Source organism: Puntigrus tetrazona, chromosome 15 (assembly GCF_018831695.1).
Source record: "Puntigrus tetrazona isolate hp1 chromosome 15, ASM1883169v1, whole genome shotgun sequence".
NCBI lineage: Eukaryota > Metazoa > Chordata > Actinopteri > Cypriniformes > Cyprinidae > Puntigrus > Puntigrus tetrazona.
Genome location: NC_056713.1, coordinates 449,392 through 463,591, shown reverse-complemented (window position 1 = coordinate 463,591; position 14,200 = coordinate 449,392). Strand labels below are relative to the sequence as shown.

The 14,200-nt window shown below is 34.4% G+C and overlaps 3 protein-coding genes across 3 annotated transcripts; 1 reads left to right on the top strand and 2 right to left on the bottom strand.

The window, feature by feature from the left end:
* Positions 1-436: 436 nt before the first annotated feature.
* On the bottom strand, positions 437-7,712 carry rab30 (RAB30, member RAS oncogene family). The gene is made up of 5 exons (XM_043259596.1): positions 7,561-7,712; positions 6,008-6,106; positions 5,799-5,882; positions 4,594-4,777; positions 437-3,945 (listed from the first exon to the last, which is right to left on the bottom strand). Exons 2-5 carry the CDS (start codon positions 6,098-6,100, stop codon positions 3,695-3,697), a joined length of 612 nt encoding a protein of 203 aa, XP_043115531.1. The 5' UTR covers positions 6,101-6,106; positions 7,561-7,712; the 3' UTR covers positions 437-3,694.
* A 751-nt stretch (positions 7,713-8,463) lies between these two features.
* ndufc2 (NADH:ubiquinone oxidoreductase subunit C2) lies at positions 8,464-9,602 on the top strand. Its single transcript, XM_043259599.1, has 3 exons — positions 8,464-8,712; positions 9,184-9,327; positions 9,466-9,602. The coding sequence occupies exons 1-3, from the start codon at positions 8,574-8,576 to the stop codon at positions 9,513-9,515; spliced, it is 333 nt and encodes a 110-aa protein (XP_043115534.1). The 5' UTR covers positions 8,464-8,573; the 3' UTR covers positions 9,516-9,602.
* Positions 9,603-11,088: 1,486 nt separating this feature from the next.
* LOC122359290 (thyroid hormone responsive) lies at positions 11,089-11,711 on the bottom strand. Its single transcript, XM_043259598.1, has one exon. The coding sequence runs from the start codon at positions 11,619-11,621 to the stop codon at positions 11,205-11,207; it is 417 nt and encodes a 138-aa protein (XP_043115533.1). The 5' UTR covers positions 11,622-11,711; the 3' UTR covers positions 11,089-11,204.
* Between the last annotated feature and the right edge of the window lie 2,489 nt (positions 11,712-14,200).

Sequence of the window (14,200 nt, the reverse complement as noted above, 5' to 3'; positions counted from 1 at the left end):
CACCGCGATGCCTGATGGGTATTGTAGTTTTTTTTAATTTTCATTTATTCATAAATACGTATGGCACCGTGTCGTTAATATATTTGTCCATCTTTCTATGTTTAGATTTTTTACACATTATGTGTATGTATGTACACACACACACACACACTTTTATAAAACGCATGTTTAGTTTATAAAACATAATAGTTTACATAAGAATTTGTGTCTAATTAAGAAAAATAAATTGTATTTTTATTATTTTATTATAACGTACCTTTATTGTATTTATTTAATTAAGCTTTCTTTAATTTGTATAATAATTTATTTACATTTCCTACAATACAGTTTGTGTCATAACCATGTTTATTTGGAGAAAAAAGAAACTCGCAGTCGATGGGATGAAAAAGTTCCACCAAGATAACTGCTTAAAGAAAACGGCTTTGAATTGCTGCAGTCATGGGGTTTGTCTCTTTATGATAAATGTATTACACATAATGCATCACAACTTATATATTGAAAGCACACACTAAAACAATAAATGTACAGTTATCTACTTTGGATACAGATCTTGTGGGGTTTAGAGAATGGCATTTTATCTTCACTAGACAAAAGACTCCTTGATGAATATTGTACTTCACATATTGAAATGGTCATAATAACATTGTCCACACAGAAAAAAGTAAGCACTTAGTAATACATATACTATACTGGAAATTAGAACATAGAAAAGAAATAATCCTAGAGTCTTATTGGTACACAATGCAACACATTACAATATGGCATATATCTGTAAAAGAACGCTAGACAAAAATACCTGACAGATAAAATACTGTGCATGGCACGTCATGTAACATAGAAAGAAAACTGTTTATACAAAACTAGAAAAGGTCATCACTTTAAAATAAAATGTTAATAGAAAAGCTTAATATCGTATAAGCAGCTATGTGTACATATGAGGAAAATACAATATATGGCAAAGTAACTGGATGGACAACCAAAGAAGCTGAAACAATTGGTCCTCAAGTTAAACGATGTTGTTTTAGTGTTTTAGTGAATACCTTTTGTTGAAAGAAAAAAAAAAAAAAAAGAAAAATCAGTCTAAACTAAATCACTGAATCAAGCATACAGCATCTAAAACCTCAGCTGCAATTCCATCAATTATGTTAAAAAAAAAAAAAATTAAAGAAAGAAAGAAAAAGATCTGTAGCAGCAAGTAAAATACTGAAAGTCTATAAAAGAGGAGATTCACAGTTCCATTGTAATGACACAGGTGCAAACAACCTTACAGCACAGCCAAAGTTGGAGGTACAAGTTCCAACTGTTTAAAAGTCATTAAAATGCACAACACAGTTCCAGAACAGACAAAGGCCAACCGAAACCAGAATCACACTGTATCACACCGTTAAACAACTCCATCATCTATTCCTCAATATGACGCATTGGAACACAAAGACCATTTGTGCAAGAACTCACTTGAAACATCTATGAAATACATCTCATTCACACAAACTACATCCCCCCCCCACCACACACACACACAACACACACACACACACACACACACACACACACACACACTGTTGTTTCGCCCTCCCAGTGCCAAAAGCTTTAAACATCGCTACGGTTATTACAATACCAAAGCTGAACTAAATTAACAGCAAAGCATCCTGATATACTTCAGTCTTGGTAATATATAAAAATGTGTTGGCGGGGGTGGGGGGGGAATAAGCGTTTTAGACAGTGCAGTATTTTTTTTTTAATTGTTTACTTTTTAATGTATAATGTGCAAAGACATTAAAAGGACAATATCTAAGAGCTTAGCAACTAAAAACGTTTGTGATCTGAAAAATCTAGGCCCGATGACCTGCCAAGAACATGCCATACACTACCATTCAAATGTTTGGGGTCAGTAAGATTTAAAAAAAAAAAAAAAAAAAAAAAAATTAAGATAAATCTCTTTCTAAATTGAATGCATTTGAATGAATATTTATTATTATTATTATCATTACTCCATCCTTCAGTGTCATGTTATCCTTCGGAAACAATTTTAAGATGCTGATTTGGAATTAGAAGAAATACTTTGAATTATTGTTAATAAAAACAGTTTTGCTGCTTAATATTTTTGTGGAAAGGTTTTTTTTGTTCATTATTTGAAAAAAAAAAAAGTAAGAATAACAGCATTTATTTTAAATTTAAATTGTTATTTATAACATAATAAATGTCTGTCATTAATCATGCATTAATAATGCATCCTTGTTGAATAAAATTATTTTATAGAAAATCATACGAACCCCAAGCATTTGAATGGTGGTGAATTTCGCCTCAAAATAAAAAAAAGAAAGAAAGAAAATAAAAAAGCTTATTTTATGAAAAAAAATTAATTTCTGTTACATAATTAAGTAACATTAACACTTTCTGTTCTTATTACTTTAATTAAAAAAAATCTAATTCCTATGAATAATGCCAAAATGGAGTACATGTTGTACAGTCAAAATATAAAAAATATAATTGTGTCTGGGCAGTATTATTCCCATTACCATTTTACAGTACTGAGAATCAGAGTCATCGTTGAAATGAACTAAATTAAAATGTCAAACCTACTATATCGTCCTAGTTAAATTTGACCCAAACATGTGCTCCATGAGATTCCCGCTGCTATCTAATGTATGACGACAGGATACAAATGGCAGAGGCACATTGGATTTTTGCTATGACTTCTCAAAATAACATGGCCTTCTCTGTTTATTAACAGCCAAATTTCCATGCAAGCAGTAAGGGGAGTTTATATTCTTATAAACTGACTACCTGACAAATGAGCATTTAAAGCCGTGGTTTTCCTTCAAATATTCCTAATATAGATTAAGGAAGCTGGCTGTTTGTTTGCATTATTATTGATGTCTTGATTTAAAAAAAAAATAAAATTAAAATAAAAAAGCATGCATAAGCAACCTCAAACAATCTCGCAAGCAATCATCAAGAAGTGCATTTTGTGCAAATAATAAATGTGCACACTAATACACCAATTTTGTGGAAGTCTTAAAGGAGCGGTTCATCCTAAAATAAAAACTCTTTCATTATTTACTGACCCTCATGTCATTTTAAACTTTGAAGACTTAGAATGTAATGCACAGTCATATGGACTGCTTTGGTCAATATATACTTTCGTTGGAAAAGAGCTTCATGAACATTCTTCAAAACATCTTCTATTGTGTTAAAGTCAGTCATATAGATTTGGAACAGCATGAGGGTAATAAATAATGACAGAATGCTTTATGTTTTGGATGAACTGGTCCTTCAAGTGAGTGAGACTGCTGATGAAGACTTGCGTTCTCATTTTTTTTAAATCTCTAATATGACAAATACATTTGCTCTCGAGTCAGCAGGGATATCCCAACTGTTGTATTGTACAGAAGTGTAGAAAAATCTCATTGTCTGACCTATCAGCAACCATTTTTACGCAACAAGGCCCTTTATTTCTGGCCAAAAGCGTCAAGAAGCTTCGGACCCACCTTTAAAAGCAGCATCGTCTCGCTATTTTGTTTTTCCCGAATGCTTTAAAATACCCAGGGATTTAAGAAGGGTAAAAGAACTAGACTTCAACAACAGTGGAAAACAGTAACCACTGCAACTACGTAGCGGTTACCAACAATACAACCACTTTGTATGCCATCCATGTCGCCCCCCTCAGCCAGACAGAGTGGCTACTAGTCTACTAGTTCATGCTGCAGCAACTCAAGTAATTGATGTTTTTCCCTTCTCCAGGCATGGGAGTGGAGTCGTTGTTGTCCAGCGTGTTTTGCTTGGCCTCGCGGATCAGTTTGCAGGCCAGATCCAGAAAGAGCTTCTCCACGTTGTCCGATTCTTTGGCAGAGGTCTCCAGATAAAGCATGCTCTGCGCCTCCGCGAACTCCTCTGCCCGCTGCCGATGGACTTCTCGCTTATCAGCCAGGTCTATCTTATTCCCTGCAAACAACAACAGCGGTGAACGGGGCTCAAAAGCTCTGGTTACAAGGATGTTAAATATCTGGTGACAGGTTGATAAGTCTAACATAAGCAAGTCAGTTTGTTCAGCGACAAACAGATATATTAAACTAATGTTGATGGACAGTTTCCTGCATTGGTTTACAGAGCGCACCAATGGATGGACAGGTATTGATTTGAATAAGATATTTCACATAAAAGATGTTTACATATAGAAAATAATAGTTGAATTTATGAATGTATTATTTTGGGGAGGTGAAAACATTTATATATATATATATATACACACATACATATACATATACATATATACATATACACACATATACACATATATATATACAAATACATATATATACATATACATATATATATGCTTACATGTAAGACAAAATAAGTTACATTTACCCTGATAATCTAATTTTAAAAGTTTTTGCCTGCCCCCCTTTTTTTTACTGAACAACTGTTACTAATATAAGCCTGTGGTTTATTGTGTGGTTAATCTGACGATCTTAAGGAAACACGACCTTCACTGATAGTGATATATCATAACTATACAAAGTTTTTAATAATAAATAGAACAGCTAAAAGATATTATTTGTTTTATAATTTTAAAATTTGAATACACACCTACTAAGATTGTCACTACTTGGTTGTTGGCGTACTGCTCGATCTCCCTCAGCCACTCAGGAAGGCACCGGAAGGAATCTTCACAGGTGATGTCGTAGGTGAGAATGAGAGCGTTGGCACTGCGGTAGTAACTCTGGGTAATTGAGCGGAACCGCTCCTGCCCGGCCGTGTCCCAGATCTGGAGCTGTTGGGAACGAGTGGATCAAATAATCACTTCTAGCAGAAACCAAGACAAACTATAGCTTTCTGTCTATTTCATTAGCAGGAAGTGCAATGAAATGTGGAAAAGGTTGAGGAACACAGACACAAATACAAGGGTTTAATCAGTCAGTGGTCTACTGTAACTGATGTTTGATATATTTCAAGATCAAGATTAGTCACTTAGTTTACATAGAAATATACCAAGTGTTAATATAAAATGTAAATAGCATTTCTTATCATTTTTATCAAGTGTGCTGTGACTGTTAACCCTTGACAAACATATTTCACATCAAACTCACATAAACAAGTTCATTTGTGCAGTGCATTTCCAAAACTTTTTCAATGTTTTCACTGTAAATTAAGTATTTTAGGGTTTGGAACTTATAGTACATTTTCATTCATTTTTAATGAATGTTTCATTTTTTTCAATTGTGTTAAACTTTTTTGTGGACTGTGGGAACTAAAATACATATAATAAATAGTTTTTTATAAATAGTTTTTTAAAATACTATATACTTATAGTTTTCTTAAAGTTTTATTTACTAATATTTTAGAAGTCTTTGTCAATGCAATGTTATAATGTGATTATACAATGATGCAATGTTGAACCCCTGTGATTAGTAATATATAAATATGCGTATTCATACATATGTAATATATATTTAAAGTACATTCTTTCAATATTGTTTAATTGGTTACTTCAATTTATTTTGCCATATTAGAAGAATCCCACCAAAAGTCAACCGATTGTTATTATTATTATTATTATAAACTTCATAAAGTTATTATTGTGTTCTTTTATTAGATAGTGAAGCGCTATGAAAATAAATAAGATATAATAGTAACAACAATATTTCATTATTATATATTTGCATAGACCTCTTCTGCAAGGCTGCTTCACTTTATGACAAAGAAAAATCAAGAGTATAACCAAAAGACTAAAAATAGTATACAAAAAAATGAGAAGAAACGAAGAGGCTGCAGAGGTGAAGAGGCTTACCCACCTTCACCTTCACTCCTTTTATTTCCACAGTTTTGATCATGAAGTCAACTCCAATAGTGGCACCTTGTCCGGGAGGGAAGAGCCCCTAGAAATGCACAGAGTTGTTTAAATGCAACGATTATTTATGCAATTTGTGCATAAAAAACAATTGCACATCGCAAACCCCTAGCATCGTTTTTCTGAGGTAACGCAATGAGCTATTCCACACACCTGAGTGAAGCGTCGGACGAGGCAGGTTTTGCCCACTCCTGCATTTCCTATCAGCACAATTTTGAATAAGTAGTCATAATCCTCCATGCTCATGCTCAGCTGAGGGAACATGAATGAAGAGAGGGAGAGCGAGAGAGAAAAGAGAGAGAGGCAGACAGAAAGACAGGCGGATAATTTGTGGGTGTTAAGAACTGCAATGCAAACTACACATGGCTGAGCAACATCCCTCTGATAAAACACTGTTTGAAGTAAAAGAGCCACAGCAGCCCTTACAGAACAAACATCTCAATGACACCAGTGATGTATTACTGAGAACAAACGAGGGAACAAACTACGCCTGATGTCTCTAGGGACCATTTTTTTGCTGTCCATTCTTTAATTTATTAGATCAACAGTGCCTCTGTATTTCACTACACACATTAGCAGTGTTTGTTTCTGGAGCGTTGCTATAGGAGAAGCTGCTATGCATGTGCTCAAACGCTGCTGTTGCCAAGGCCTATGGCAGGATGCTGAGAGGACCGCGATAAAAACACAAGGAATAAAGAAGAACTCCCAGAGGCCTGTCAACACGCATACATACACGCAAACATACTTTCAACAGCTGATTAAGAGCCGTGTTTGATGTAAGCACGAGAAATGTGAAAAAAATACATTTGAAAAATACGATTGTAAGTTGAGCATACACAGGCCCCCTTTAAAAATCCTTTTTAATTCAATAAAAAGTTAACTTACATTAGCTGCATGAATTCTAACATTTGATCTCCACTGTAAGAATTTATCTCACAATCATTTTGTATGTCATTAATATTTAAAAAATACATATTATTGAATTAATTGTGTTATTATTGTCGTTGTAATGAACTAATACAACTGAAAACTGCAATTTGAGCATAAACAGACATTTGCAAATGCATTTTTAATTTGAAGAATTAACTTGATTACCACTGCAAAATACTTTATCTCACATTCATTTAGTAATTCTTACAAATTTGTGAGTTTGTGAGTCACAATTATATTTAATCTTTTAGCACACAATTTATGGTAGGTCAGTGTTTAACGATTTATCAGCACATATTGCAACAACATAAACACAACTTATTGCTCTCATAACAACCATTTAACTGTGTTTCATTTTCATCCAGAAACCAGCATGTTGAAAACAGATACAATGTAACTTCACTATTTCTTTATGAACATTATGATTGCAATTTGTGCTTTATAGGGCAAAATAAAAAGAGTAGAAAACAGAACAGAAAATCTATACTTTAATATACTATTCATCCCTACTGGGTCTGGATGAAAAAAGAAATCTGACATGCAATATCTCTAAGCAGAAAACTGAAATCTGATATGCAATATCACTGAGCACAGCAAAAGACAGAGATATGGCCTAACGGTAATACGTTTCCTTCATATGCAGACGCTTTAAAAATACTGAAAATTGCACATTTTATTTAATGATTACATAAAACCAGCAAGCACAATGTTCTTCTCCATTAGCTAGCAGGATGCTCTACACCTTAAAGGTCACATTAAATCATCTTTACACTTACCAAACACAGGGGATTCACCCCACTGCTTCTATTATTCCTAATGCATTCAGTCTTTTCTTCAGCTTTTTAAATCTAAACAATAATAGCAATCGTGCAGCGCCAACAGCAACCTCGGCAGATTTTCGGCTCCAGTGTTGCACAATGATCGCAGAGTTTCCTCGGTTTTTTGATAATGACGTCATGCTGCTTCCCCAGTGGAAGCGGAGTCCGGAAAAAATGGCCGCTGCATTCTGGGATTTGTAGTTCAACTTTAATCAGTGGAAAGGCAAAACAGAAAAGCAGGGGGAAATTAATAAAATAATATTTGATTATTGATAAATGGTGTTCAGTTATTGCTAAAAAATATTGAATGTCCAAAAATATTTAATTAATATTTGTCATTTAAATTCAGAGATTAATTCTCTCAGTTTGTAATTCAAAATATAGCTACAAATAGCAATGTATTCTAAAAGAATTAGTTGCAGGTATAGTTATTAAAATATAGTTAAATTAAATATATATATACATATTTCAACCAGTATGATTTGTTGTTAAAAATAGCTTGAAGATTTGTCTACATGTGAAACTATAAAACAGTTGACTAAAAAAATCGAAAAACAACAATATACTTTACGATTTTTTAATTATATACTTCAATGCATAAAACACATTACAAAATGTAAAAGATAAAAAATATATACATATACAAAAAATATAATATACATTTCATGGAGCTTCACTGTTTATAACATTTGGCATATTGTTAAAATATATTGGAATGGAGGAAAATAGAAGGATAGTTCTATAAAAGACCTGCAGAAAGTAAGTAAAGCTTGAAATGGTTCTTAGAAGCGGTTTTCACAATTAGATCAAGCAGATGCTCTCCCCGGAACAATTGTAAATCCACCATGTGTTTCTCACCGGACCGGTTTTCATTTCCACCTAAACGTTGCCCTTGACTTCCTCTAGTAGGTGATATGGAAAGTTAAGCGTCGAAAGGGTTCTGACTTTAAAAGAGCCTGTTATTTGTCACAATGTGGTTTCTGCCTGACGAGGCGAAAGGTTTGCCTCCACCAAATATCGTTAACAGAAATTCGTTGTGGTTCGGTCTGATCGGCTGGGTGTCCGCGATGCTGCACAACTCCTGTAACCGCAGGCCTGCGCTCAAAGCAGGTAAGAACATATCTACACCGATGCATTTAAAATCAGCTATATTTGTAACATTAACACATCGTCGTTTAATTGCATAGCAGTAATGAATTAACGCGTTGCTGGTTGAGTTTACTTGCAACTCTTCCACAAATCAGCTGTGATGGCGGCGGGTGTGCATGGTTCTGAATTAATAACACATTCTTGATCACTTAAATGGTTGCTACATTTTATTATCAAGAGTTGTGGAATTCCTATTGCACTCCTTATCACTTATGCCAATAATATTGCTAGTGACCGCATATCACTAGCATATTAGCACTGTATATGTCACTCACGTAAAACGAATGCAGCAGTCAGACCAGTTGTAATACATAACTACATTTTTCAAAAACGTCAACAAATGTAATGCCTTGGATTAATTGGATTATGCAAGCATTATCTTTGAATTCAGATGATTTATTTATTTTTATTATTATTATTTCTACCAAACAGGTGTTCATCGCCAATTGCTGATGACAACTGTCGGGTGGTTCGTTGGCTATCATCTCACAAAAATTGTGAATTATAAAACCGCCAAATTGGACACAGAAATGTTTGAGTACGTCCGGCAGCATCCTGAGGGATTTGCACAGAAAGGTAACAGCACATGGAAATCCAGCCGCGTTAGCGTGTTAATTTCTGTCTTGAGGTTTTCTTTATATTAAAATGATTGCGTATGTTGTTGCCACAATGCTTTCGATCTTTTAACTGTTTTATTTAACTTTCTGAAACCAGAACCGAAGACATTTGCTGAAATCGTGGAGCCTTTTCATCCCATTCGTTGAAAGGATGCAGTTGCCACAAGGAACGTGAAGACTATTTTTGCAAATCTGGTTGAACAGGTTTACTATTAAATATACTCTGTTGATTTATTCATCTGTGTCCTCAATGTCATTAAACTGTCTGGAAAAAAAGATCTGAGCATTAATTTATTTTTTGCCTAATTCATATTTAGTTTTTACATTACCAGATTATATCAAGTAGTTGTAATGTTCGGCGATCATCTTAATCCTGGCCCCGCTCTTCACGTTTTCTCCACAATGCTTGTTCTATTCAACCATAAGTGGACATCCCAGAATATTTTGCCATGACTTCAGTTTGAAAGAAGTGCATGTGTTCCATTCAAAGAGTATTAAAGTATGCAAATCTGTGTTTTTAAATTAAGCGAACTTCAGCTGATTTCTTGTACGGCGGGAGTACAGTGCACACTATGTAGGGAACATGTCTGTTGGAACATAGTTCATTCATGGAGCTTGGGTGCCATCTAGATCTGGTGCATTAAAACGAGAGAGGGGTCGCGAGGACCAGGATTAAAAAGCGTTTAAGCTTTCACAGGTTAAGCTCAGTCTTGGTACACGCCTGTGTAGGATACTGCATTTTAATGTTCAATAAAATGTGTTTGACACATCGTCAGAAAGCATGTTGAAAGGGCATGCATAAACAAGGTCGTTAGAATCTCTGAAGTGACCGTACAAATAATTGTGACAGCACTGAACAGCATGACATTTGAAGCTGCTCTTTCATGTCACAAATGATTTCCGCCAGACTTTGGCATGCATATTGCACCGATAGCCTGTCTCTTGCAATAATGTGCAATCCCAGAAGTTTCGCAATAGATTTAGTTGCTCTTGGTTCACTTTGAAAAGTTTCATTTGCTTCTTGCTGGACATAATCGTGTTTAAAACCTGAATTGTTCACTTTCAATTAAAAAATTTAGTTTGTAACGAAGTGAATTTAAATAAAGTAAATGATAGAAAAGGTAAGAGAACAAAAAAAAATTGAAGAATTAAAACGAATGCAAGTAAATTAAAATGTTACTCTGGCAGCTAACTGAAAAAAATACTGGAAATAATATGAAAGTTATAAAAGCAGAACAAAAATAAAATGTTAAATAAGAATAAATAGTAATTCAAAGAATTGTAATAATATGTTGTAAATAAAAAAAGTAATTTGCCAATATTACATCAGTTGCTTTTTTCTTATTGTTTTCAATTTGTTACACAGGGATGATTCCACTAGAACATTCTGGTTATTTTGACTGATATTTTTTTTTTTATTCCTTTTACTCTATATAATATGCACGTTATGAAAACTTACATCAAGTCAAAGTCTTTAAAGCATTCATTTCAATTATCTTCTGTATGTAATTTACAAAATGTGTTTCTTGAAAAGCAAATCACGGAAGCAATTTACGTTTAAAATGTTCGAAGGAATTTCCATTTAGATTTGTTCACTACACAATCACTAAACAGAATGCAAACGAATTATGAGTACGAGCAGTCGAATGTAATAGATGTGAAACGTTAAATTATTTAAATATTATAAATAAATTATTTTAAATACAATTCAAAAACAATATCATTTTTAATATTCTTTTATTGCATGTCACAAATAGTGACAGGGACGTAAACATGCAGTTTTCCAGGTAATGGCAACCACCCCAAGACGGATTTTTCCACAATATGTGCTGAATCTTAACGACTGATGCCAACGATGTCCAAATATTTCTCAGTCAAGTTCTGGGACTTCTTCGTGAGCGTTGCCATGACTGTGAACAGGCCTCGCAGATGGAAATGGAAAAGCGCCTCAGGCTCGGCCTCCAGCAGAGGCTCCAGGCCTTTGTGCAGGATGGCGTGACTCTTGGACTTGGCGTCATCGTGTGGGACGAGGCCGCTCTCCACCGTGTTCTTGATGGCTTTCAGCAGAAGATAGTACTCGTACAGGTCCATGCTGTTGTCTGCGACCTCACAGTCCGGATCGTTGTCGTATGGTACGTCTCTGAGGAGGCTGGGAAGCAGGATGGTCTGCTCCATATTGTGCACTGCTGTGCTGTAGCGCCTCAGGGCCAGCAGCAGGGAGCTTCGGCTGAGCTTGGCATCAGCAGACTGCATGGTTGCTCGAGGTGGGTTACAGGCTGACGATGTCTCTCGATTAGATGGTGGAGCAGCCGGGGCCTGGATGCAGTGCAAAAACTGAAGAAAGAGGCTCTTTTTATAGTGTGTCTGACGGGGACTGTGTGGGACAGTTATGCAATAGTGGCCTGATCTGCTAGTGGTTGAGTTCAGCTAAAGCACCCCCTTGAGCTAAAACACCCCTTATTTCTTCACAGCATGAAATTCTGGCTGCCATGCTGAGGCCGAGCAGTTTACTGAAGGACACTGACCCCAGAATGGCGATATACATCGGACCATCCCTTGTGGAAAAAAAACTGTTAAATGTGCACTCATAGTGTACTGCAACACTAAACAGTATGTTTTCTAAAAACTGTACTCGCAGATAATATAAGCCTATAGCGGAAATAAAAATAAAACATATTTCGATTTTTGACATAAAGCATAAGTAAAATACATGATTAAAATGCTAACTGTTAAAAATATAAACATTCTGCTTGCGCTTAAGTTTTTTTTTTCTTCCTAGCATAAGTACTCATTTTAAAACTACTCTGTGGGTATTAATTAACACAGCTGAATCAACCTCAATGCATTCACTTACAGAAACACAAATGTATGGGTTAAATACAGCTCTTTTAAGGGAACGGCTGCAGGTGTATTCTATTTGATTTACTTCTAAAATCAAACAAGATCTATTTAAATGTCAAAACTGTATCATACATAAAGATTCTTCTGATAGCATGCACCAGTGCTGCATTAAATGTGCATGCTTTATTTGCCTGGGATTTGTTAAAAAGCTATAAATGGAAAGATAAATATCTAAAAGTATATTTCTAATTAAGAGTGCAGTGACGTTCAAGGTCAGATCTGTTTGGATTGGCTCTGAACTGTGCACATTTGTACATTTGCAGATGCAACCAGACTACAACATCACTCATATTTGGAAATATCAGTCAGACTGTTTGCACAAGGTCTGTGATGAAATAAATACTCTTTATCATTTCTAAGAACACAAAACGGGTTTGTGATATCTCTTTAATCAGACATCTGGCATCGAAAGTTAAAGTTCATTCCAAATACAATACAATATATTAATATTTTATATAATATTCATATCATTTTAACACTGCTCTGCGGTACAACAGAAGCGTAGAATGATCAGGGGCTGTAAACTAAAAACATTTAGTATTTAATATGAATTTTAAAAAAAAATATTTGGAAAGTATTTGCTTACTAAGTTCACATGGTGTGTAAACAGTACATAAATAAACTTAAATAAAGGCAGTACGGTATACATCACTTTTGCCCAGGATGTGTTACGCATCACTTACAAGCTTCAATTTGTTAGAAAATATGAAAATATTATACTTTGTGTGTTTAGAATGTATAAAATGTCTGCTGTAAAATTAGAAAGATATTTATAGTCCAAATGTTCGGTTATCATCATCATTTCTATATTACAGAATGCTTTTATACTGTACATGATCTGATAGACGTAGGAATTTTCATTACATTTAGTCATTTAGCAGACACTTTTATCCAAAGCGATTTACAAATCAAAGCAATAAAAAAAAAATGAGAGAGAATGCTAGAGTTGGGGTCAAGTAAACACAGATCTGGTTTTAGCTGATTTTTCAAGTTGGCTAAGGCTTCTCAGATTGAGTTGGTCAGTGTTATTTAATGTGAAGCATTTTATAACGTTTAGAAACAAAAATGTGTATATGCAAGCTTACATTGTTGGGTATTGTTAGTGACATTTAATTAGTGAGATCATGAAAGATGTTATAGGCCTAATCTTTGATATAGTTTTTGTCTTTTCAGACATTTTCTAAGGGCAAAGTAATATTCATAATTGCCACAAGATGGCGTCCTTTGCGTTTTAAAAACTGCTTGAGACCAGCGTTTTAACTCATTTCTTTCTTATTTTTTCTCTTTTATTTATTTATGTCTTTTTTTTTCAAAATCACAACAATAATAGACGCTCTAACGTGTTAAAGCTAACCATTAAAATAGGTGATTCGCAGTTAGCTGCCAATGTCACTTTTAAATTGTACTTAAACACATCATGTAGCCTAGTATTCATGAAAATCATTAAATGTTTCACACATAATAAAAAAATGTCAGAACAAATTATATTCACTTTCTCTATTTATATTTTCAGATGTATTTGAATAAGGACTCCCATCCCTAAGGAACTGATTAGTTTACCAGTGCTGTGTTTTATTTATTCATTTATATATTTATTATCATTTAATGTTTATTGAGCGATCTATTCCATACGTGAACGTTTGGTGTAAATCATGGCAGACAAGACTACATTTTGTGTTTGTTTGGGGATCTTTTCATCAGTCTTGTCATGGCTACAAGAAGGCTCTGTTTAAGCAGGGGAATGTGTGCCTCAGTTTATGTATTTAGACTAAAGTCCGCTAAACTGTACAATTTGTTTTTCATACTATTAGATAAAACGGATTATCTGCAGTTTGTACTTGTTTTTAAGTTCAAGGCTGCAGTCACCACATATTCATAACAAAGTGGCCTGAATGAGGTTTGTGTTTGAAAAATAAAGCAAATATAAAAAA